Below are 26,905 nucleotides of genomic sequence, written 5' to 3'. Positions count from 1 at the left end.
CGCTCCGTACACCTCGTACATATGCGGTTCTGCTCCGTACACCTCGTACACACACGGCTCCGCTCCGTACACCTCGTACACGCCCGGCTCCGCTCCATACACCTCGTACACGCCCGGCTCTGCTCCGTACACCTCGTACACGCGCGGCTCCGCTCAGTACACCTTGTACACACGCGGCTCCGTACACCTCGTACAAACAAGGCTCCGCTCAGTACACCTCGTACACGCAGCTCCGATCCGTACACCTCGTACATATGCGGCTCTGCTCCGTACACCTCGTACACGCGGCTCTGCTCCGTACACCTCGTACACACACGGCTCCGCTCCGTACACCTCGTACACACGCGGCTCTGCTCCGTACACCCCGTACACACGCGGCTCTGCTCCGTACACCTCGTACACACGCGGCTCTGCTCCGTACACCTCGTACACACGCGGTTCCGCTCCGTATACACGCGGCTCCACTCAGTACACCTCGTACACACGCGGCTCCGCTCCGTACACCTCGTACACATGCGGCTCCGCTCCGTAGCCCCGGCTCCGCTCCGTACACCTCGTACATATGCGGTTCTGCTCCGTACACCTCGTACACACACGGCTCCGCTCCGTACGCCTCGTACACGCGCGGCTCCGCTCCGTACGCCTCGTACACGCGCGGCTCCGCTCCATACGCCTCGTACACGCGCGGCTCCGCTCCGTATACCTCGTACACGCGCGGCTCTGCTCCGTACACCTTGTACACACGCGGCTCCGCTCCGTACACCTCGTACACAAGCGGCTCCGCTCCGTACACCTCGTACACACGCGGCTCCGCTCCGTACACCTCGTACACACGCGGCTCCGCTCCGTACACCTCGTACACACGCGGCTCCGCTCCGTACACCTCGTACACGCGCGGCTCCGCTCCGTACACCTCGTACACGCGCGGCTCCGCTCCGTACACCTCGTACACGCGCGGCTCCGCTCCGTACACCTCGTACACGCGCGGCTCCGCTCCGTACACCTCGTACACATGCGGCTCCGCTCCGTACACCTCATACAGACGCGGCTCCGCTCCGTACACCTCGTACACATGCGGCTCCGCTCCGTACACCTCGTACAGACGCGGCTCCGCTCCGTACACCTCGTACACACGCGGCTCTGCTCCGTACACCTCGTACACACGCGGCTCTGCTCCGTACACCTCGTACACGCGCGGCTCCGCTCCGTACACCTCGTACACGCGCGGCTCCGCTCCGTACACCTCGTACACATGCGGCTCCGCTCCGTACACCTCATACAGACGCGGCTCTGCTCCGTACACCTCGCACACACGCGGCTCTGCTCCGTACACCTCGCACACACGCGGCTCTGCTCCGTACACTTCGTACACACGCGGCTCTGCTCCGTACACCTCGTACACATGCGGCTCCGCTCCGTACACCTCATACAGACGCGGCTCTGCTCCGTACACCTCGCACACACGCGGCTCTGCTCCGTACACCTCGCACACACGCGGCTCTGCTCCGTACACCTCGCACACACGCGGCTCTGCTCCGTACACTTCGTACACACGCGGCTCTGCTCCGTACACCTCGTACACATGCGGCTCCGCTCCGAACACCTCGTACACGCGCGGCTCCGCTCCGTACACCTCGTACACGCGCGGCTCTGCTCCGTACACCTTGTACACGCGCGGCTCTGCTCCGTACACCTTGTACACACGCGGCTCTGCTCCGTACACCTCGTACACACACGCCTCTGCTCCGTACACCTCGTACACATGCGGCTCCGTTCCGTACACCTCGGACACACGCGGCTCCGCTCTATACACCTCGTACATGCCCGGCTCCGCTCCGTACACGCGCGGCTCCGCTCCGTATATTTCGTACACACGCGGCTCCACTCCGTACATCTCGTACACACACTGCTCCGCTCCGTACACCTCGTACACACGCGGCTCCGCTCCGTACACCTCGTACACATGCGGCTCCGCTCCGTACACCTCATACAGACGCGGCTCTGCTCCGTACACTTCGTACACACGCGGCTCCGCTCCGTACACCTCGTACACGCGCGGCTCCGCTTCGTACACACGCGGCTCCACTCAGTACACCTCGTACACACGCGGCTCCGCTCAGTACACCTCGTACACACGCAGCTCCGCTACGTACACCTCGTACACACGCAGCTCTGCTCCGTACACCTCGTACACACGTGGTTCTGCTCCGTACACCTCGTACACACGCGGCTCCGCTCCGTACACCTCGTACACGCGGCTCCGCTCCGTACACCTCGTACAAACACGGCTCCGCTCCGTACACCTCGTACACGCTGCTCCGATCCGTACACCTCGTACACACGCGGCTTTGCTCCGTACACCTCGTACACGCGGTTCTGCTCCGTACACCTCGTACACACGCGGCTCCGCTCCGTACACCTCGTACACACGCGGCTCTGCTCCGTACACCCCGTACACACGCGGCTCTGCTCCGTACACCTCGTACACACGCGGCTCTGCTCCGTACACCTCGTACACACGCGGTTCCGCTCCGTATACACGCGGCTCCACTCAGTACACCTCGTACACACGCGGCTCCGCTCCGTACACCTCGTACACATGCGGCTCCGCTCCGTAGCCCCGGCTCCGCTCCGTACACCTCGTACATATGCGGTTCTGCTCCGTACACCTCGAACACACACGGCTCCGCTCCGTACACCTCGTACACGCGCGACTCCGCTCCGTACACCTCGTGCACGCCCGGCTCCGCTCCATACACCTCGTACACGCCCGGCTCCGCTCCGTACACCTCGTAAACGCGCGGCTCCGCTCCGTACACCTCGTACACACGGCTCCGCTCCGTACACCTCGTACACGCGCGGCTCCGCTCCGTACACACGCGGCTCCACTCAGTACACCTCGTACACACGCGGCTCCACTCAGTACACCTCGTACACACGCGGCTCCGCTCCGTACACCTCGTACACACGCGGCTCCGCTCCGTACACCTCGTACACGCGCGGCTCCGCTCCGTACACCTCGTACACGCGCGGCTCCGCTCCGTACACCTCGTACACGCGCGGCTCTGCTCCGTAGACCTTGTACACACGCGGCTCTGCTCCGTACACCTCGTACACACACGCCTCTGCTCCGTACACCTCGTACACATGCGGCTCCGTTCCGTACACCTCGGACACACGTGGCTCCGCTCCATACACCTCGTACATGCCCGGCTCCGTACACGCGAGGCTCCGCTCCGTATATTTCGTACACACGCGGCTCCACTCCGTACATCGCGTACACTCACTGCTCCGCCCCGTACACCTCGTACACACGCGGCTCCGCACCGTACACCTCGTACACATGCGGCTCCGCTCCGTACACCTCATACAGACGCGGCTCCGCTCCGTACACCTCGTACACGCGCGGCTCCGCTCCGTACACCTCGTACACGCGCGGCTCTGCTCCGTAGACCTTGTACACACGCGGCTCTGCTCCGTACACCTCGTACACACACGCCTCTGCTCCGTACACCTCGTACACATGCGGCTCCGTTCCGTACACTTCGGACACACGTGGCTCCACTCCATACACCTCGTACATGCCCGGCTCCGCTCCGTACACGCGAGGCTCCGCTCCGTATATTTCGTACACACGCGGCTCCACTCCGTACATCGCGTACACTCACTGCTCCGCCCCGTACACCTCGTACACACGCGGCTCCGCACCGTACACCTCGTACACATGCGGCTCCGCTCCGTACACCTCATACAGACGCGGCTCTGCTCCGTACACCTCGCACACACGCGGCTCCGCTCCGTACACCTCGTACACGCGCGGCTCTGCTTCGTACACACGCGGCTCCACTCAGTACACCTCGTACACACGCAGCTCTGCTCCGTACACCTCGTACACACGCAGCTCTGCTCCGTACACCTCGTACACACGCGGCTCTGCTCCGTACACCTCGTACACACGCGGCTCTGCTCCGTACACCTCGTACACACGCGGCTCCGCTCCGTACACCTCGTACACGCGGCTCCGCTCCGTACACCTCGTACAAACACGGCTCCGCTCCGTACACCTCGTACACGCTGCTCCGATCCGTACACCTCGTACATACGCGGCTCTGCTCCGTACACCTCGTACACGCGGTTCTGCTCCGTACACCTCGTACACACGCGGCTCCGCTCCGTACACCTCGTACACACGCGGCTCTGCTCCGTACACCTCGTACACACGCGGTTCCGCTCCGTATACACGCGGCTCCACTCAGTACATCTCGTACACACGCGGCTCCGCTCCGTACACCTCGTACACATGCGGCTCCGCTCCGTAGCCCCGGCTCCGCTCCGTACACCTCGTACATATGCGGTTCTGCTCCGTACACCTCGTACACACACGGCTCCGCTCCGTACACCTCGTACACGCCCGGCTCCGCTCCATACACCTCGTACACGCCCGGCTCCGCTCCGTACACCTCGTACACGCGCGGCTCCGCTCAGTACACCTTGTACACACGCGGCTCCGTACACCTCGTACAAACAAGGCTCCGCTCAGTACACCTCGTACACGCAGCTCCGATCCGTACACCTCGTACATATGCGGCTCTGCTCCGTACACCTCGTACATGCGGCTCTGCTCCGTACACCTCGTACACACACGGCTCCGCTCCGTACACCTCGTACACACGCGGCTCTGCTCCGTACACCCCGTACACACGCGGCTCTGCTCCGTACACCTCGTACACACGCGGCTCTGCTCCGTACACCTCGTACACACGCGGTTCCGCTCCGTATACACGCGGCTCCACTCAGTACACCTCGTACACACGCGGCTCCGCTCCGTACACCTCGTACACATGCGGCTCCGCTCCGTAGCCCCGGCTCCGCTCCGTACACCTCGTACATATGCGGTTCTGCTCCGTACACCTCGTACACACACGGCTCCGCTCCGTACACCTCGTACACGCCCGGCTCCGCTCCATACACCTCGTACACGCCCGGCTCCGCTCCGTACACCTCGTACACGCGCGGCTCCGCTCAGTACACCTTGTACACACGCGGCTCCGTACACCTCGTACAAACAAGGCTCCGCTCAGTACACCTCGTACACGCAGCTCCGATCCGTACACCTCGTACATATGCAGCTCTGCTCCGTACACCTCGTACACGCGGCTCTGCTCCGTACACCTCGTACACACACGGCTCCGCTCTGTACACCTCGTACACACACGGCTACGCTCCGTACGCCTCGTACACACGCGGCTCCACTTCGTACGCCACGTACACGCGCGGCTCCGCTCCGCGTACACCTCGTACACGCGCGGCTCTGCTCCGTATACCTCGTACACACGCGGCTCTGCTCCGTACACCTCGTACACACGCGGTTCCGCTCCGTATACACGCGGCTCCACTCAGTACACCTCGTACACACGCGGCTCCGCTCCGTACACCTCGTACACATGCGGCTCCGCTCCGTAGCCCCGGCTCCGCTCCGTACACCTCGTACATATGCGGTTCTGCTCCGTACACCTCGTACACACACGGCTCCGCTCCGTACACCTCGTACACGCCCGGCTCCGCTCCATACACCTCGTACACGCCCGGCTCCGCTCCGTACACCTCGTACACGCGCGGCTCCGCTCAGTACACCTTGTACACACGCGGCTCCGTACACCTCGTACAAACAAGGCTCCGCTCAGTACACCTCGTACACGCAGCTCCGATCCGTACACCTCGTACATATGCAGCTCTGCTCCGTACACCTCGTACACGCGGCTCTGCTCCGTACACCTCGTACACACACGGCTCCGCTCTGTACACCTCGTACACACACGGCTACGCTCCGTACGCCTCGTACACACGCGGCTCCACTCCGTACGCCTCGTACACGCGCGGCTCCGCTCCGCGTACACCTCGTACACGCGCGGCTCTGCTCCGTATACCTCGTACACGCGCGGCTCTGCTCCGTATACCTCGTACACGCGCGGCTCTGCTCCGTACACCTCGTACACACGCGGCTCTGCTCCGTACACCTCGTACACATGCGGCTCCTCTCCGTACACCTCGTACACATGCGGCTCCGCTCCGTACACCTCGTACACGCGCCGCTCCGCTCCGTACACCTCGTACACACGCGGCTCCGCTCCGTACACCTCGCACACACGCGGCTCCGCTCCGTACACCTCGCACACACGCGGCTCTGCTCCGTACACCTCGCACACACGCGGCTCTGCTCCGTACACCTCATACACACGCGGCTCTGCTCCGTACACCTCGTACACACGCGGCTCTGCTCCGTACACCTCGGACACACGCGGCTCCGCTCCGTACACACGCGGCTCCGCTCAGTACACCTTGTACACACGCGGCTCCGCTCCGTACACCTCGTACACATGCGGCTCCGCTCCGTACACCTTGTACACGCGCGGCTCCGCTCCGTACACCTCGTACACATGCGGCTCTGCTCCGTACACCTCGTACACAAGCGGCTCCGCTCCGTACACCTCATACAGACGCGGCTCTGCTCCGTACACCTCGTACACGCGCGGCTCTGCTCCGTACACCTCGTACACGCGCGGCTCTGCTCCGTACACCTCGTACACGCGCGGCTCTGCTCCGTACACCTCGTACACGCGCGGCTCTGCTCCGTACACCTCGTACACGCGCGGCTCTGCTCCGTACACCTCGTACACGCGCGGCTCTGCTCCGTACACCTCGTACACCCGCGGCTCTGCTCCATACACCTCGTACACACGCGGCTCTGCTCCGTACACCTCGTACACACGCGGCTCTGCTCTGTACACCTCGTACACACGCGGCTCTGCTCCGTACACCACCTACACACGCGGCTCTGCTCCGTACACCTCGTACACGCGCGGCTCCGCTCCGTACACGCGCGGCTCCACTCAGTACACCTCGTACACATGCGGCTCCGCCCCGTACACCTCGTACACACGGCTCCGCTCCGTACACCTCGTACACATGCGGCTCCTCTCCGTACACCTCGTACACATGCGGCTCCTCTCCGTACACCTCGTACACATGCGGCTCCGCTCCGTACACCTCGTACACGCGCGGCTCCGCTCCGTACACCTCGTACACATGCGGCTCCGCTCCGTACACCTCGCACACACGCGGCTCTGCTCCGTACACCTCGTACACACGCGGCTCTGCTCCGTACACCTCGTACACACGCGGCTCTGCTCCGTACACCTCGTACACACGCGGCTCTGCTCCGTACACCTCGTACACACGCGGCTCTGCTCCGTACACCTCGTACACACGCGGCTCTGCTCCGTACACCTCGGACACACGCGGCTCCGCTCCGTACACACGCGGCTCCGCTCAGTACACCTTGTACACACGCGGCTCCGCTCCGTACACCTCGTACACATGCGGCTCCGCTCCGTACACCTTGTACACACGACTCCGCTCCGTACACCTCGTACACGCGCGGCTCTGCTCCGTATACCTCGTACACGCGCGGCTCTGCTCCGTACACCTCGTACACACACGGCTCTGCTCCGTACACCTCGTACACACGCGGCTCTGCTCCGTACACCTCGCACACACGCGGCTCTGCTCCGTACACCTCGTACACACGCGGCTCTGCTCCGTACACCTCGTACACACGCGGCTCTGCTCCGTACACCTCGTACACACGCGGCTCTGCTCCGTACACCTCGTACACACGCGGCTCTGCTCCATACACCTCGTACACACGCGGCTCTGCTCCGTACACCTCGTACACACGCGGCTCTGCTCCGTACACCTCGTACACACGCGGCTCTGCTCCATACACCTCGTACACACGCGGCTCTGCTCCGTACACCTCGTACACACGCGGCTCTGCTCCGTACACCTCGGACACACGCGGCTCCGCTCCGTACACACGCGGCTCCGCTCTGTACACACGCGGCTCTGCTCCGTACACCTCGTACACACGCGGCTCTACTCCGTACACCTCGTACACACGCGGCTCTGCTCCGTACACCACGTACACACACGGCTCTGCTCCGTACACCTCGTACACACGCGGCTCTGCTCCGTACACCACGTACACACACGGCTCTGCTCCGTACACCTCGTACACACGCGGCTCCGCTCCGTACACCTCGTACACATAGGCTCCGCTCCGTACACCTCATACACACGCGGCTCTGCTCCGTACACCTCGCACACACGCGGCTCTGCTCCGTACACCTCGCACACACGCGGCTCTGCTCCGTACACCTCGTACACACGCGGCTCTGCTCCGTACACCTCGTACACACGCGGCTCTGCTCCGTACACCTCGTACACACGCGGCTCTGCTCCGTACACACGCGGCTCCGCTCAGTACACCTCGTACACACGCGGCTCCACTCAGTACACCTCGTACACACGCGGCTCCACTCAGTACACCTCGTACACACGCGGCTCCGCTCCGTACACCTCGTACACATGCGGCTCCGCTCCGTACACCTCGTACACACGGCTCCGCTCCGTACACCTCGTACACATGCGGCTCTGCTCCGTACACCTCGTACACGCGCGGCTCTGCTCCGTACACCTCGTACACATGCGGCTCTGCTCCGTACACCTCGTACACATGCGGCTCTGCTCCGTACACCTCGTACACACGCGGCTCTGCTCCGTACACCTCGTACACACGCGGCTCTGCTCCGTACACCTCGTACACACGCGGCTCTGCTCCGTACACCTCGTACACACGCGGCTCTGCTCCGTACACCTCGTACACACGCGGCTCTGCTCCGTACACCTCGTACACACGCGGCTCTGCTCCGTACACCTCGTACACACGCGGCTCTGCTCCGTACACCTCGGACACACGCGGCTCCGCTCCGTACACACGCGGCTCCGCTCAGTACACCTTGTACACACGCGGCTCCGCTCCGTACACCTCGTACACATGCGGCTCCGCTCCGTACACCTTGTACACACGACTCCGCTCCGTACACCTCGTACACGCGCGGCTCTGCTCCGTATACCTCGTACACGCGCGGCTCTGCTCCGTATACCTCGTACACGCGCGGCTCTGCTCCGTACACCTCGTACACACACGGCTCTGCTCCGTACACCTCGTACACACGCGGCTCTGCTCCGTACACCTCGCACACACGCGGCTCTGCTCCGTACACCTCGTACACACGCGGCTCTGCTCCGTACACCTCGTACACACGCGGCTCTGCTCCGTACACCTCGTACACACGCGGCTCTGCTCCGTACACCTCGTACACACGCGGCTCTGCTCCATACACCTCGTACACACGCGGCTCTGCTCCGTACACCTCGTACACACACGGCTCTGCTCCGTACACCTCGTACACACGCGGCTCTGCTCCATACACCTCGTACACACGCGGCTCTGCTCCGTACACCTCGTACACACGCGGCTCTGCTCCGTACACCTCGGACACACGCGGCTCCGCTCCGTACACACGCGGCTCTGCTCCGTACACCTCGTACACACGCGGCTCTACTCCGTACACCTCGTACACACGCGGCTCTGCTCCGTACACCACGTACACACGCGGCTCTGCTCCGTACACCTCGTACACACGCGGCTCTGCTCCGTACACCACGTACACACACGGCTCTGCTCCGTACACCTCGTACACACGCGGCTCCGCTCCGTACACCTCGTACACATAGGCTCCGCTCCGTACACCTCATACACACGCGGCTCTGCTCCGTACACCTCGCACACACGCGGCTCTGCTCCGTACACCTCGCACACACGCGGCTCTGCTCCGTACACCTCGTACACACGCGGCTCTGCTCCGTACACCTCGTACACACGCGGCTCTGCTCCGTACACCTCGTACACACGCGGCTCTGCTCCGTACACACGCGGCTCCGCTCAGTACACCTCGTACACACGCGGCTCCACTCAGTACACCTCGTACACACGCGGCTCCACTCAGTACACCTCGTACACACGCGGCTCCGCTCCGTACACCTCGTACACATGCGGCTCCGCTCCGTACACCTCGTACACACGGCTCCGCTCCGTACACCTCGTACACATGCGGCTCTGCTCCGTACACCTCGTACACGCGCGGCTCTGCTCCGTACACCTCGTACACATGCGGCTCTGCTCCGTACACCTCGTACACATGCGGCTCTGCTCCGTACACCTCGTACACACGCGGCTCCGCTCCGTACACCTCGTACACACGCGGCTCCGCTCCGTACACCTCGTACACACGCGGCTCCGCTCAGTACACATCGTACACACGCGGCTCCGCTCAGTACACCTCGTACACACGCGGCTCCACTCAGTACACCTCGTACACACGCGGCTCCGCTCCGTACGCCTCATACACGCGCGGCTCCGCTCCGTATACTTCGTACACACACGGCTCTGCTCCGTACACCTCGTACACACGCGGCTCTGCTCCGTACACCTCGTACACACGCGTCTCCGCTCCGTACACACGCGGCTCCACTCAGTACACCTCGTACAAACGCGGCTCCGCTCCGTACACCTCATACACACGCGGCTCTGCTCCGTACACCTCGTACACACGTGGCTCCGCTCCGTACACCTCGTACACGCGGCTCCGCTCCGTACACCTCGTACAAACAATGCTCCGCTCCGTACACCTCGTACACACGCGGCTCTGCTCCGTACATCTCGTACACGCGGCTCTGCTCCGTACACCTCGTACATGCGCGGCTCCGCTCCGTACACCTCGTACACATGCGGCTCCGCTCTGTACACCTCATACACACGCGGCTCTGCTCCGTACACCTCGTACACACGCGGCTCTGCTCCGTACACACGCGGCTCTGCTCCGTACACCTCGTACACACGCGGCTCTGCTCCGTACACACGCGGCTCCGCTCAGTACACCTTGTACACACGCGGCTCCACTCAGTACACCTCGTACACACGCGGCTCCGCTCCGTACACCTCGTACACACGCGGCTCCTCTCCGTACACCTCGTACACATGCGGCTCCGCTCCGTACACCTCGTACACACGGCTCCGCTCCGTACACCTCGTACACATGCGGCTCCGCTCCGTACACCTCGTACACGCGCGGCTCCGCTCAGTACACCTAGTACACGCGCGGCTCTGCTCCGTACACCTCGTACACACGCGGCTCTGCTCCGTACACCTCGTACACACGCGGCTCTGCTCCATAAACCTCGTAAACACGCGGCTCCGCTCCGTACACACGCGGCTCCGCTCAGTACACCTCGTACACACGCGGCTCCGCTCAGTACACCTCGTACACACGCGGCTCCGCTCCGTACACCTCGTACAGATGCGGCTCCGCTCCGTACACCTCGTACACACGGCTCCGCTCCGTACGCCTCGTACACATGCGGCTCCGCTCCATACGCCTCGTACACGCGCGGTTCCGCTCCGTACCCTCGTACACGCGCGGCTCCGCTCCGTACGCCTCATACACGCGCGGCTCCGCTCCATATACCTCGTACATACACGGCTCTGCTCCGTACACCTCGTACACACGCGGCTTTGCTCCGTACACCTCGTACACACGCGGCTTTGCTCCGTACACCTCGTACACACGCGGCTCCACTCAGTACACCTCGTACACACGCGGCTCCGCTCAGTACACCTCGTACACACGCGGCTCCGCTCAGTACACCTCGTACACACGCGCCTCCGCTCAGTACACCTCGTACACACGCGGCTCCACTCCGTACACACGCGGCTCCACTCAGTACACCTCGTACACGCGCGGCTCCGCTCCGTACGCCTCGTACACGCTCGGCTCTGCTCCGTACACCTCGTACACGCGCGGCTCCTTCTCCGTACACCTCGTACACGCGGCTCCGCTCCGTACACCTCGTACACACGTGGCTCCGCTCCGTACACCTCGTACATGCGCGGCTCCGCTCCGTACACCTCGTACACGCGCGGCTCCGCTCCGTACACCTCGTACACGCGCGGCTCCGCTCCGTACACCTCGTACACGCGCGGCTCCGCTCCGTACACCTCGTACACGCGCGGCTCTGCTCCGTACACCTCGTACACACGCGGCTCTGCTCCGTACACCTCGTACACACGCGTCTCCGCTCCGTACACACGCGGCTCCGCTTAGTACACCTTGTACACACGCGGCTCCGCTCAGTACACCTCGTACACACGCGGCTCCGCTCAGTATACCTCGTACACACGCGGCTCCGCTCAGTACACCTCGTACACGCGACTCCGCTCCGTACACCTCGTACACACGCGGCTCCGCTCCGTACACCTCGTACACGCGGCTCCGCTCCGTACACCTCGTACAAACAAGGCTCCGCTCCGTACACCTCGTACACGCGGCTCCGATCCGTACACCTCGAACACACGCGGCTCTGCTCCGTACATCTCGTACACGCCGCTCCGCTCCGTACACCTCGTACACGCGCGGCTCCGCTCTGTACACCTCGTACACGCGCGGCTCCGCTCCGAACGCCTCGTACACGCGCGGCTCCGCTCCGTACACCTCGTACACGCGCGGCTCCGCTCCGTACACCTCGTACACGCGCGGCTCCGCTCCGTACACCTCGTACACGTGCGGCTCCGCTCCGTACACCTCGTACACGCGCGGCTCCGCTCCGTACACCTCGTACACGCGCGGCTCCACTCCGTACACCTCGTACACGCGCGGCTCCGCTCCGTACACCTCGTACACGCGCGGCTCCGCTCCGTACACCTCGTACACGCGCGGCTCCGCTCCGTACACCTCGTACACGCGCGGCTCCGCTCCGTACACCTCGTACACGCGCGGCTCTGCTCCGTACACCTCGTACACACGCGGCTCTGCTCCGTACACCTCGTACACACGCGGCTCTGCTCCTTACACCTCGTACACACGTGGCTCCGCTCCGTACACCTCGTACACACACGGCTCTGCTCCGTACACCTCGTACACACGCGGCTCCACTCCGTACACCTCGTACACACGCGGCTCTGCTCCGTACACCTCGTACACACGCGGCTCCGCTCCGTACACCTCGTACACACGCGGCTCTGCTACATCCACACTGTAAACCCCTCCTGACCCCACACATAAACTTCAGCTCATCCAGCACCATGACAACCAGCACAGCAGAGTCCTGCATCCACTGAGGCCCCTGATCATGTGACCCCTGACTCCTCCCCTCCTGTGACCTCATCACAGCTCCTGTGCGCACAGAGCAGCCATATATGTGGTGGCGGCTCTGCAGGTGGAGGTATGTGGAGACCCCATTACTGGGCGCAGGGGGCATTAACCACTTCAGCACCGAGACTCTTTTGGGGTCTTGTGTTGCCCCTTTATAAGAATCATAAGGTTTTTGTTCTGTTTCCTATAATAGATACATACGACCCAACTATGGAGACAGGAAGGGGGGAAACGTATTGTTCTCATAGTACAGGACCCCTTTACTGGCCCCACAGTGTAATGCCCCCATTATGCCCCTTATGCAGCATGTATGATGCCCCCACACAGTGTAATGCCCCCATTATGCCCCTTATGCAGTATGTAAGATGCCCCCACAGTGTAATGCCCCCATTATGCCCCTTATGCAGGATGTATGATGCCCCCACACAGTGTAATGCCCCTTATGCAGTATGTATGATGCCCCCACAGTGTAATGCCCCCATTATGCCCCTTATGCAGTATGTAAGATGCCCCCACAGTGTAATGCCCCCATTATGCCCCTTATGCGGTATGTAAGATGCCCCCACAGTGTAATGCCCCCATTATGCCCCTTATGCAGGATGTATGATGCCCCAGTGTAATGCCCCCATTATGCCCCTTATGCAGGATGTATGATGCCCCAGTGTAATGCCCCCATTATGCCCCTTATACAGGATGTATGATGCCCCACACAGTGTAATGCCCCCATTATGCCCCTTATGCAGGATGTATGATGCCCCCACACAGTGTAATGTCCCCATTATGCCCCTTATGCAGTATGTACGATGCCCCCCACAGTGTAATGCCCCCATTATGCCCCTTATGCAGTATGTATGATGCCCCCCACAGTGTAATGCCCCCATTTTGCCCCTTATGCAGTATGTATGATGCCCCCACACAGTGTAATGCCCCCATTATGCCCCTTATGCAGTATGTATGATGCCCCCCACACAGTGTACTGCCCCCATTATGCCCCTTATGCAGGATGTATGATGCCCCCACACAGTGTAATGTTCCCCCATTATGCCCCTTATGTAGGATGTATGATGCCCCCACAGTGTAATGCCCCCATTATGCCCCTTATGGAGGATATATGATGCCCCCACACAGTGTAATGCCCCCATTATGCCCCTTATGCAGGATGTATGATGCCCCCACAGTGTAATGCCCCCATTATGCCCCTTATGCAGGATGTATGATGCCCCCACACAGTGTAATGCCCCCATTATGCTCCTTATGCAGGATGTATGATGCCCCAGTGTAATGCCCCCATTATGCCCCTTATACAGGATGTATGATGCCCCACACAGTGTAATGCCCCCATTATGCCCCTTATGCAGGATGTATGATGCCCCCACACAGTGTAATGTCCCCATTATGCCCCTTATGCAGTATGTACGATGCCCCCCACAGTGTAATGCCCCTTATGCAGTATGTATGATGCCCCCCACAGTGTAATGCCCCCATTTTGCCCCTTATGCAGTATGTATGATGCCCCCACACAGTGTAATGCCCCCATTATGCCCCTTATGCAGTATGTATGATGCCCCCCACACAGTGTACTGCCCCCATTATGCCCCTTATGCAGGATGTATGATGCCCCCACACAGTGTAATGTTCCCCCATTATGCCCCTTATGTAGGATGTATGATGCCCCCACAGTGTAATGCCCCCATTATGCCCCTTATGGAGGATGTATGATGCCCCCACACAGTGTAATGCCCCCATTATGCCCCTTATGCAGGATGTATGATGCCCCCACAGTGTAATGCCCCCATTATGCCCCTTATGCAGGATGTATGATGCCCCCACAGTGTAATGCCCCCATTATGCCCCTTATGCAGGATGTATGATGCCCCCACAGTGTAATGCTCCCATTATGCCCCTTATGCAGGATGTATGATGCCCTCACAGTGTAATGCCCCCATTATGCTCCTTATGCAGGATGTATGATGCCCCCACACAGTGTAATGTCCCCATTATCCCCCTTATGCAGTATGTATGATGCCCCCACACAGTATAATGTTCCCCCAGTAGTGCCTGAGGTCCTGAAGTTGGAATAACCCCTCTAGAGTTGGTTTTCCCTTTGCCTGCTCCCCTACATGTAGACCCTCGAGCATGTATACATGCATGTAGGGGAGCAGGCCTTACTAGATATCGAGGCTTTGTACAGTAATATACCGCATGAGGATGGTATCAGAGGAGTAAGATATTTCCTGAAATCGAGATCAGTAGAGTGTAGCAGACATAATGACTTCATGGAGGATCTTCTAAAATTCACTCTTACTCATAACTTCTTTCTTTTTGACGGGAAGTACTTCCACCAGCTCAGGGGTACTGCGATGGGGAGCCTCTGTGCCCCCTCATATGCTAACTTATCCCTGGACTGGTGGGAGGAATCCACAATATTCAGGGATGGTCATAAGTGATGGCATCCATATATTGGGGTATGGTACAAATATATTGATGACATTTTTATCATCTGGTCGGGGACGAGTGAACAATCTTTTGAATTTGTCAGGGAACTCAACATCAATAGAGTGGGCCTGAGATTTACATCTAAATTTAATTATAATAATAATTTTTATAGCGCCAACATATTCCACAGCACTTTACAATTTTAGGGGGGACTTACACAGACAATACAGACTTTACAGAATAAGCATAACTCTGATATTAAAAGGAGTGAGGGCCCTGCTCACAAGCTTACAGTCTATAAGGAAATAGGGGAGACACAAAAGGTAAAATGTACATATATTGTATAATACAGCCTTAATATACTAAATAGGGTAAGTACATAACACTACATGAACTGATCGCCAGCCAGTATGTGTACAGTACAGACAGAGGCTATGCAGTGCATGGATGGTATGAGCATGATTTTGAAGAAAATTTTAATATGGGCCAAAACTGGGACAGTTAGATAAGTATGTTGAGGTGATAGGCCAGTCTAAATAAATGGGTTTTTACGGCACGCTTAAAACTGTGGGTATTGGGAATTAATCAAATTGTCCTGGGTAGTACATTCCAAAGAATTGGTGCAGCATGTGAGAAATCTTGGAGACGGGAGTGTTAGGTGCGGCTTACTGAGGATTTCAGCTTTAAGTCATTAGCAGAACGAAGGGCACTGGTAGGGTGGTAGACTGAGACGAGGGAGGAGATGTAGAGTGGTGCTGAATCGTGGATAGCTTTGTGGGTAAGAGCAATAAGTTTATATTGAACTCTGTATTGGATGAGCAATCAGTGCAATGACTGGCACAGGGAAGAGACATCGTTGTATCGGTAGGTGAGACCGATAAGTAAAGAGTTGCAATAGTCCAGACGAGAATGAGTAAGAGCTACAGTAAGAGTCAAAGGAAAGAAAATTTCTAATTCTAGAGATGTTTTTGAGGTATAGAAGACACGAGCGAGCAAGTGATTTGATGTGAGGAGTGAAGGAAAGATCTGAATCAAGTATGACCCCAAGACAGCGGGCATGTTGCTGGCGAGTAATGATGGAGCCACAAACAGAAATGGCAATATCGGGCACAGGTAGGTTAGTGGAGGGAGGAAATAAGAGGAGTCCAGTTTTTGACAGATTCAATTTTAGATAGAGGGAGGGCATAGTGTTAGAGACAGCGGAAAGACAATCACTGGTATTTTGTAATAATGCAGGAGTGATGTCCAGAGAAGAGGTGTCTAATTAGGTGTCATCAGCATAGAGATGGTACTGAAAACCGAATTTGCTGATTGTTTGTCCAATAGAAGCGGTGTATAAGTAGAAAAGAAGGGCGTCTAGGACTGATCCTTGAGGAACCCCGAGAATAAGGGGAAGGGGAGAAGAAGAGAAGCCAACAAAAGACACAGTGAAGGAGCAGTCAGAGAGGTAGATCGACAGTGTCGAATGCTGCAGAGAGATCCAGGAGAATCAGCAGGGAGTAGTGACCATTAGATTTTACTGTTAGTTGATCATTAGAAACTTTAGTGAGTGCAGTTTCAGTAGAATGTTAGTTATCTGAGAGATAGCGGATTAGACAGGAGTGGACCACTTGTTCGAGTAGTTTAGAGATAAAGGGAAGATTGGAAACAGGTCTGTAGTTAGCAGCACAGTTCTCGTCGAGGGATGTTTTTTTAAGTAATGGATGTATGCTGGCGTGTTTAAAAAAGGAGGGAAAAATAATAGATGAAAGGTAGAGGTTTAATATTTTAGTTAGGTGAGTAGTGACAGCTGGAGAAAGGGACTGAAGGAGATGTGAGGGAATAGGGTCACTGGTGCAGGTGGTAGAGCGAGATGAAGAAAGGAGCCTTTTCACTTCTTCTTTCGTGACTGGTTTGAAGTCAGAAAATTAGCAAGATGCAGTGTGGGAGGGAGGAGTATGCATAACATTTGGGGATTGAGAGAAAATTTCCTATCGGATATGGTCAATTTTTTCTTTTAAATAATTGGCCTGATCGTCAGTGCTGAGGTTGATGTTTGAGGCCTGTGCTGTTTGATTAAGGAGAGAGTGAAAAGTGTCAAACAGGTGTTTAGGATTATTGGACCATGAGATGACGAGGTTGTTAAAGTAGGTTTGTTTGGAGAGGTGAAGGGCGGAGTTATAGGTTTTAAGCATAAATTTATAATGGAGGAAATCTTCGGCCAGATTAGATTTTGTCCACAGCCGTTCGGCACACCTGGAGCACCACTGGAGAAAGTGTATTTGCAGTGTGTTCCAGGGTTGTCGCCGTCTGTGCCGAGTTGTTCTCTGTGTAGGAGGTGCGGCTTCATCCAGGGCGCATTGCAATGTTTCGTTATAATGCTTCAGTGCAAAGTCAGGGCATGAGAGGAAGGAGATTGGGGCCAATGATGATTGCAACATTTTCATAAATTTCTGGGTGTTAATGGCATGTATATTTCTATAAGTGTGGAAAGTGGGGGTGTCTTGAGCAGGGTGACAGTTCTTGACAGAGAATGAAAGAAGGTTGTGATCAGAGAGTGGAAGTGGAGAGTTAGTAAAATCATGTATTGAACAGAGCCGGGCGAAGATCAGGTCAAAGAATATTTACATCTTTATGTGTAGGAGAATTAGTAAGCTGTGAAAAATGGTCTTATCCATCAGCTTATCTTTTTCTCATTCAGAACTCTAAAATACCGGATCCTCTCAGTGAAGATCATCTATATAAGAAAATTTTCCTGATTTATCCAGGAAAATGATGGACAAGATGGCGGAGAGGATATTACACCTCGCCCTAGAGATCCTCTTCCGTCTTACTGGAGAGGTGAGAGATTCTGATGACGTCACATTACATCATTCTTATCTATGGGAATAACAGATGGACAGAACTGGAGAGGTGAGGACTCTGGAAATGTCTGTAGTGAGATTTATTAATGTGTCTCTCCATAACCAGGATTACACAGTAGTGAAGAAGACCTCTAGTGAGCGCTGTCAGGACCCTGTGTCTGAGGAATGGGGAATACCCCTGAGCCCAATCACAGGGCCTCCACCTCACCCTCTGATACATGAGGACATCAATGACCAGAAGATCCTAGAACTCACCTACAAGATGATTGAGCTGCTGACTGGAGAGGTGACACTGCTGGGAATGCTGGGATATTATACAGTAATGCTATGAAGGGATCTGGGGGATGACGGTATCATTGTATGTGTCAGGTTCCTATAAGATGTCAGGATGTCGCTGTCTATTTCTCCATGGAGGAGTGGGAGTATTTAGGACACAAAGATCTGTACAAGGACGTCATGATGGAGGTTCCCCAGCCCTTCACATCACCAGGTAATAGACAGGACTAAATACACACGGCCTATAATTATCTGTATGTAAAAAATGTATTCAGTCCTTGTATGTGTTTCCTCCAGATCTATCCAGTAAGAGGACAACACCAGAGAGATGTCCCCATCCTCTTCTTCCACAGGACTGTAAACAAGAAGATACCAATGTTCTTCAGGTAGATGGAGAGAAGATGTCATGAGATTTCCCCTATGATGTGTAGACGGCTGTAAAGGTCCTGTCTTCAGTCTTGTTTTATCCACCATTATTATGTTTTAAATTTGTGTTATGAGAACGGTGGAGATAACAGGATTAGAGCTGATCATAGATGTGACTTCTTCATCTGTCTTTGACTTTTATAATATTTGTTTCAGGGTGAAGATCTGACCCATATTAATACTACAGAGACATATGTGAGGGGTGATGAGCGGTGTAAAGAGAAGATTCCTACATATGACTACCCAGGTGAGTAGTAACCACTAAATGCAGAGAAGTCACAGATTCTTCTCAGTCACTGGCTGTGGCTGCTTTATCGGTGATGTAGTCCAGCCATATCACAATCGTGTGATCACCATTTTGCCTCTAGACCACAACATTCTCCTCCGTCCGAAAATATTCAGATTACTTTGTGTAATTGTGAAAGCCCTTTTCTGTAGCACTTACAACCTGGAGGATCCACCTACCCCCTGGGATTAGGAGACGCTGACCGTTACCTGCCCAGATCTGTAAACTACAAAGCCAAATGACAGCGTACGTAGAATGTGCTGACTAGTGAGAAAATCCCTTGAAGAAAAATATAATGATGGGCCTGTAAGAGAAAGCGGAGGGTAATGATGGTGTTGGCTTCCTAGATCCCTGATATCTTATTGGATGAATCTACCTTCTGTGCTGCTGAATGTGCTCATATGGTCCCTACAAGACCAGGTCCAGTCTTTTTGGCCAAACTTCACTTTTATGATCGACAACATTAAATGTGCAGTGAGGCCAAGTGTGAATTTCTGTACAATAACAGCAGAGTTTCCCTTTATCCTGACTGTTCAATTTATTTTAAAACCAACTAACTTCAAACTGGATTGTGATAAACTATACAGAAAACATTACACTGTGCCATGATACATCTCTAAGCTGTGCGTGGCTGATGGCTGTAATATACATTTATTCACGCCTGCAGGAGATGTGTTGGCTCCAGCCCTGGTTTCATGGATTCACTCCACATCATAAATAGTATTGAGCAAATTTGTTCGGCATTTCAAATTCAGGTTCGTGTTCGGGGTTCCGGCTTGTTCAAGCCAAATGGTCCACCATAAATGAGTGCAACTCCAGTTTAGTGTTGGATTTCTCCCTTCATACATATGTTGTTGTTGGGGATGTTACATGTTTTTATATTCTTTCTTTTTTTTACAAATTCCCTCTCTATGATAGTTTCATTGTGGTTGGATCAGCCGGCCTCACTTATGTGACTCTATAACTCCCTGGTAGTTTTTCAAAAAGATCTCCATTACCTCTTCCAAATGCCCGAGATCTACATTTAAGACACCTCAGCTCTGCAGTATTATAAAAAAGTTCACTTTAAATGTCTAATATTTCTTCTTGACACTCATCTGACAGAAAATATTGGTTCTTATGATAGTTTAGATTGCCAAGAGCCACCGAGCCCCATACTCCAATTACCCCAGAGAGGTTTCACCACTAGTTACTCATTTTTCTCTGATGAAGACTGTTCAGTTTGATCATTTCAGTCGATGTTTTATTGTCTATAGTCACAGTTTTTAACTTCTGTAATCCTCTGATTTAACCCCTTCCCGCAGTTTTATGTTTCTAATCAGGCCCCATTTTTCAAATCTGACGTGTGTCACTTTATGTGGTGATAACTTTGGAATTCTTCACAAAGGATAATAGGAAACAAATGGACCTTACAAATTATTTTCCAACTTCTTTTGAATCTGACAATCCCCTATATACGGTTGTACACTACTGTCTGGGCACATGGCAGGTTAAGAAGGGAAGGAGCGCCATTTAGATATTAGGAATGCTCAAAAGATGGCTACCACGAACAGGCTTGTCACTATCTACCCTGTTTACAGATTTCACAAATTACTTTGATCATCACCCTTTAACCCCTCTACATGGATCTGAACCTACACAGAGACCCCTAGGCTTGGGCCACGGTGTTAACTGCTCTTCTTTGGAGTGAGATGGAAAGAAGAATAGTCAGGTAGCCGGGTCAGAACCAGGAGGGCAGAGAAAATACAAAATCAGAAGACACGAGTAGTCAGTAAACGGGCCGAGGTCACAACAGGAAACAAATCCACAAGCCGGGAGCTGAGCACAGAGGACTAAACCAGAGGAGAACAAGGCTGTATCTGGCAGCTTCCAGCAATATGCTTCCACCTTTAGTAGGGTGCAGTGCTCTCCAAATGGCTGAAGCAGGGAGCAGATTATTCCAGCTGGACAGCACACACACCCATACTGCCAGACTGGATGGTACTACAGGTCCCAGGCACCCTAATCTTAGTGGCTGGACAGAGCCTGCGCCTTTTACTCCATATTTGGGAGCCAGAATGAACAAACAGTTGAACACCACGCTCCACTGCTTCATCCTATGAGGTTTTCTATTAGATGGTCATTGTCTTGGTGAATAAGTGAATTTTTTTATATAACTTGCCTTTTTTAATGGACCGTTTAAGTAGAAATGTTCAAAAATATAAAATTCAAGGATTCTTTATTAAAAAAATGATGATTGTTTTTATTCTTGGCAGATGACTGTACCAGGAGATCAGAGGGACAGCTGACATCTTCAATTTTCAAATCAGATAATTTTCAGATTCCACAGGATACAATTGAAATGAATGACATTACTCCAGATTTACCATCATCCCTTCACAGCAAAGATCTGTCATCTGATCCTTTGAAACAGGTCTCGTCTTCTGATTCATTACCGACTACTAAGGAAAATCAAAGTCACAAAATAAGCATTAAAAACCAAACTGCTCCTAATGCAAAGAAGCCATTTTCACATTCAGAATATGGATATAGTTTTCTTCTCAAAAAGTCTTTTTTTAAACATCAAAAAATTCACACAGCGAAGAATAGATTTTCTTGCTCCAAGTGTGGGAAATGTTTTAATCAGAAATCAAGTCTTGTTAGGCACCAGATAACTCACACAGGAGAGAAGCCATTTTCCTGTTCAGAATGTGGGAATTTTTTTACAGAGAAATCAAATCTTATCAAACATCAGAGAACTCACACAGGGGAGAAGCCTTTTCCATGTTCAGAATGTGGAAAATGTTTTAACCATAAATCTAGTTTTCTTAAACACCAGAGAACCCACACAGAGGAGAAGCCTTTTACATGTTCAGATTGTGGGAAAAGTTTTGTACAGAAATCAAATCTTAATATACATCAGAGAACTCACACAGGGGAGAAGCCATTTTCATGTTCAGAATGTGGGAAATATTTTGCAAAGAAATCTACTCTTATCAAACATGTGAGCACTCACACAGGGGAGAAGCCTTTTCCATGTTCAGAATGTGGAAAATGTTTTGTACAGAAATCATATCTTAATATACATCAGAGAACTCACACAGGGGAGAAGCCATTTTCATGTTCAGAATGTGGGAAATGTTTTGCAGAGAAATCAAATCTTTTCAGACATCAGAGAACTCACACAGGGGAGAAGCCTTTTCCATGTTCAGAATGTGGAAAATGTTTTTCTGAGAAATCAACTCTTATCAACCATCAGAGAACTCACACAGGAGAGAAGCCATTTTCCTGTTCAGAATGTGGGAATTTTTTTACAGAGAAATCAAATCTTATCAAACATCAGAGAACTCACACAGGGGAGAAGCCTTTTCCATGTTCAGAATGTGGAAAATGTTTTAACCATAAATCTAGTTTTCTTAAACACCAGAGAGCCCACACAGAGGAGAAGCCTTTTACATTTTCTGATTGTGGGAAAAGTTTTGTACAGAAATCAAATCTTAATATACATCAGAGAACTCACACAGGGGAGAAGCCATTTTCATGTTCAGAATGTGGAAAATGTTTTTTAGAGAAATCAACTCTTATCAACCATCAGAGAACTCACACAGGAGAGAAGCCATTTTCATGTTCAGAATGTGGGAAATATTTTGCAAAGAAATCTACTCTTATCAAACATGTGAGAACTCACACAGGGGAGAAGCCTTTTCCATGTTCAGAATGTGGAAAATGTTTTAACCAGAAATCATATCTTAATATGCATCAGAGAACTCACACAGGGGAGAAGCCATTTTCATGTTCAGAATGTGGGAAATGTTTTGCAAAGAAATCAAATCTTTTCACACATCAGAGAACTCACACAGGGGAGAAGCCTTTTCCATGTTCAGAATGTGGAAAATGTTTTTCTGAGAAATCAACTCTTATCAACCATCAGAGAACTCACACAGGAGAGAAGCCATTTTCATGTTCAGAATGTGGGAAATATTTTACAGAGAAATCAACTCTTATCACACATCAGAGAACGCACACAGGGGAGAAGCCTTTTCCATGTTCAGAATGTGGAAAATGTTTTAACCAGAAATCTAGTTTTCGTAAACACCAGAGAACCCACACAGAGGAGAAGCCTTTTTCATGTTCAGATTGTGGGAAATGTTTTGGACAGAATTCACATCTTAATAAACATCAGAGAACTCACACAGGGAAGAAGCCTTTTTCATGTTCAAAATGTGGGAAATGTTTTAAACAGAAAGCGCATCTTGATAACCATCGGAGAACCCACACGGGAGAATGCCGCAACTACACCCAACTAGTCTCTGTACAGACAAGAAATGCCCTAGCTGTACAACTAAAAACGTCACCACAGACCTAACTCCCTAATAAGTCGTTGATGAGTTTCTCATACCTCCTGAGGAACCAGAGGGGAGGCTGCAACACACTGTCAACAAGGGGAAAGGAAAGTATGAAGTAAAATATGAAAACCCTGAATGAGAAAGAAAAACACATTCATATAGGGCAAAGAAGGCAAGCTAAGGAGAACCAAAAATAAAAGGAACAAGTATAATCTCCCAGAAACCTAACATTGTTAGAATTAAAAGGTACTGGGAGGGAAAGCAAACTGACCGGGAGGATAGTTTCACCTTTGTGGTGAAACTTATAAAATTCATCCTCACCAACTGTAAATGTAAAACCCGTCCATTTATAAAGACCACGGACAAGATAAAGATTCCCAACTCACATCAGGACCACAAGATCCCAGGTACTTTCAGCTGCATCACAATGAACTTAATTATATGTACCAATTGTCCAACTGGGGGTCTGTATGTAGGGAAGACAGGGCAAAAATTTAAAACAAGGATGAATTCTCATCGCCACACAAAAAAACGAAAAAAAGAATAGATCTACTTGTGTCCACACATTTTTACGGCCACAACTGCTTATCCCTCTCCCATACTGATAGTTCTGCTTCACTTCACTTGTCTTATCTATTACATTATTCCTGCGCCCTGTTGTGTATAAATATGTGACTCTTCAGATTTTGTGTTATACTATGTCTGCTGAAGAGATCTGAGTAGTCTCGAAAGCTTACTGACTAATGGCTAACTGAAAAAATGGTATCAACCACTGAGGACTCTCAAATTTTAATATTTTTCTCCATACAGCAATTTTAAGATCTCTCCACAGGTGTTCAATGGGATTTAGATCTAGACTCATTGCTGGTTTGAACTCTCCAGCACTTTGTTTCCATCCATTTTCTGGGTGCTTCTTGAAGTATGTTTGGGCTCATTGTCATGCTGTAAGATCCATGACCTAGGACTAGTGTTGAGCGAGTATGTTCTGTTCCGAGTATGCTCGGGTGAGCTCCGAGTATTTACAGCTGCTCAGTGTTATGTTTGAATCGCTCCAGTGTCCATGATTTGCGACTGTTTGGCAGCTTTATTACATGTGAGGAATGTGTAAGAAATGGACATTCCTCACATGTAATAAAGCTGTCAAACAGTTGCAAATCATGCACATGGGAGTGATTCAAACATATCACTGAGCAGCTGTAAATACTCGGAGCTCGGCCCGAGCATACTCGGCGAAAGGGTTAATAGAACATGCTCGCTCAACACTACCTAGGACGCAAACCCAGCTTTCTGACACTAGGCACTATATTGTGACCCAAAATCCTTTGCTAATCTTCAGATTTCATGATGCCTTGCACACAGTCGGAGGCAGCAAAGCAACCCCAAAACACCTTTGAACCTCCCCCATATTTGACTGTATGGGTTGTAAATTTATTGATTATGCTGTACACCTTGGACAAAGGAACATGCCGATCTCTAAAGATGGACTTATAACCTTGAAATTGTTGATATTTTTCAACAATTTTGGTTCTCAAGTCCTCAGACAGTTCTCTTCTCCTTTTTCTGTTTTCTCCATGCTTAGTGTGCCACTCATATGCACACAATGCAAAGATTGAATCAACTTCTTCCTTTATCTGGTTTTAGTTGTGATTTTCATATTGCCCACACCTGTTACTTGCCAAAATTGCGTTTGAACAAGCTTCACATGCTTGAAACAAAGTTGTTTACCCACAATTTTGGCAAGGTGTCACCTATTTTGTCCTACCTATTTTGTGTGAAATTATGTTCAATTTGCCTTTTTTTCTCTGTTTTCTTGTGTTGTTCCAATACATACAAAGGAAATAAACGTGTATAACAAAAAGTGTAATTTCAATAATTTTCTGGGAGAATTACTTCATTTTCTGGAACAATTTCAAGGGAGCCAACACTATGACCATGACTTGTTTTTGTTGCCTTTTTAATTTGTTGCAGCATATCATCCTCTACGTGTTCAGCTATATTAGGAGGCTTGTAGCAAAGTCCAATTAGCAGCTTTGCATTATTGCCATTTCCATGTACATTTACCCAGACTGACTACATCAGGGATGTAAAGCTCAAAACATGCAGAGGGCCAAAATGAAAAACTTTGACAAAGTCGTGGGCCAACCAGTGTACAGTATAATGGGCCCCACATAGTCCTCCATACAGTATAATGGGCCCCACATAGTCCTCCATACAGAATAATGGGCCCCACATAGTCCTCCATACAGAATAATGGGCCCCACATAGTTCTCCATACATAATAAACAAGAGGAAAAAACTTCAAGTCAGAGTCCCATATAATAGTGAAAAAATTACAAAATTGTATTAATTATAATTTATACAGGAAAAAAATATGAATCAGAGACAGTTAATAGTAAAACAATGGAGGAGCACTAATGAGGAGCATGAGACAAATTAACATGATTATTTTCTGATGTAAATACATAATTGGGCTGCCAAAAAAATAAGAATATATTGTTAAAATGCAGTGAAGCATTCCATAAAAGTGCAGGTGCTTATGAGGTAGGTCAGAAGTAGTTGCTATATAAGAGGTTAGTCATACCGCTGTCTATATATAGGTACTAATCTAGATAGCTCATACCGGGGACAGCAGATCTTTATAAGTGACCTCTTAGGCTACAGGGTAAAAGTATATCCTAATACATATTAAAGCCTAGAAAATGCACCTAAGTAGGAAAAAAGATTAAAGAACAGCAGCAAAAAGAGTGTATCATGAATCCTATAGAATACTTACAGCCACAGTGGATGTGAACACGCTCCTCAATGGCGCTCACCCTGATGCGCGTTTCAGCACGGCTGCCTTCGTCAGGGGGTGGCGTCAATGAAGGTGGGTAGGGTTTAGAAACCCTTGAGCCAATGGAAAAGGGGGGGTGTAGTCTCTCCGCCAATGGGTGTAGGGAGGGCGTGGCATGACACATGGCAATCACCGCGGCATCCACGGCTACCGCATCATATGATCCATGATGCCGCAAGCACATGGGGAACCACGTGACCGCTCGTCATGGAGCAAATATTGATACGACCAGCGAGGACACCACAGAGAACAGTGAAGACATGCGTACCGCCCAGTCCACAGACATATATAGTCAAATACAACCAGAGAGAAAAAGAAACTAGCATAATGGGGTAAACTGTCAATAATAGCATAGCCCAAATGTATAT

General features: G+C 52.7%; 1 protein-coding gene across 2 annotated transcripts in view; it reads left to right on the top strand.

Annotated features, from left to right (window-relative positions):
- The window catches only part of LOC141221135 (uncharacterized), a 50,008-nt gene extending 24,446 nt beyond the window's left edge, over positions 1-25,562 (top strand). Inside the window, exons 1-7 of one of the 2 annotated variants that reach the window (XM_073666485.1) lie at positions 13,142-13,182; positions 18,229-18,368; positions 18,498-18,677; positions 18,761-18,881; positions 18,965-19,053; positions 19,250-19,340; positions 21,635-25,562. In XM_073666485.1, coding sequence (XP_073522586.1) covers positions 18,300-18,368; positions 18,498-18,677; positions 18,761-18,881; positions 18,965-19,053; positions 19,250-19,340; positions 21,635-23,724 — 2,640 coding nt within the window. In that variant the 5' untranslated portion in view covers positions 13,142-13,182; positions 18,229-18,299 and the 3' untranslated portion in view covers positions 23,725-25,562. Of the gene's footprint in view, positions 1-13,141; positions 13,183-18,228; positions 18,369-18,497; positions 18,678-18,760; positions 18,882-18,964; positions 19,054-19,249; positions 19,341-21,634 lie in introns of those variants that run through there. The other variant, XM_073666484.1, reaches the window with a different exon arrangement.
- The last annotated feature ends 1,343 nt before the right edge of the window (positions 25,563-26,905 follow it).

The sequence above is a fragment of the Phyllobates terribilis genome, unplaced genomic scaffold (genome assembly GCF_046119375.1).
Source record: "Phyllobates terribilis strain yellow unplaced genomic scaffold, ASM4611937v1 Scaffold_321__1_contigs__length_2177432, whole genome shotgun sequence".
NCBI lineage: Eukaryota > Metazoa > Chordata > Amphibia > Anura > Dendrobatidae > Phyllobates > Phyllobates terribilis.
The sequence above is the reverse complement of the archived record's forward strand: the minus strand, read 5'-3'. Positions and strand labels throughout refer to the sequence as shown.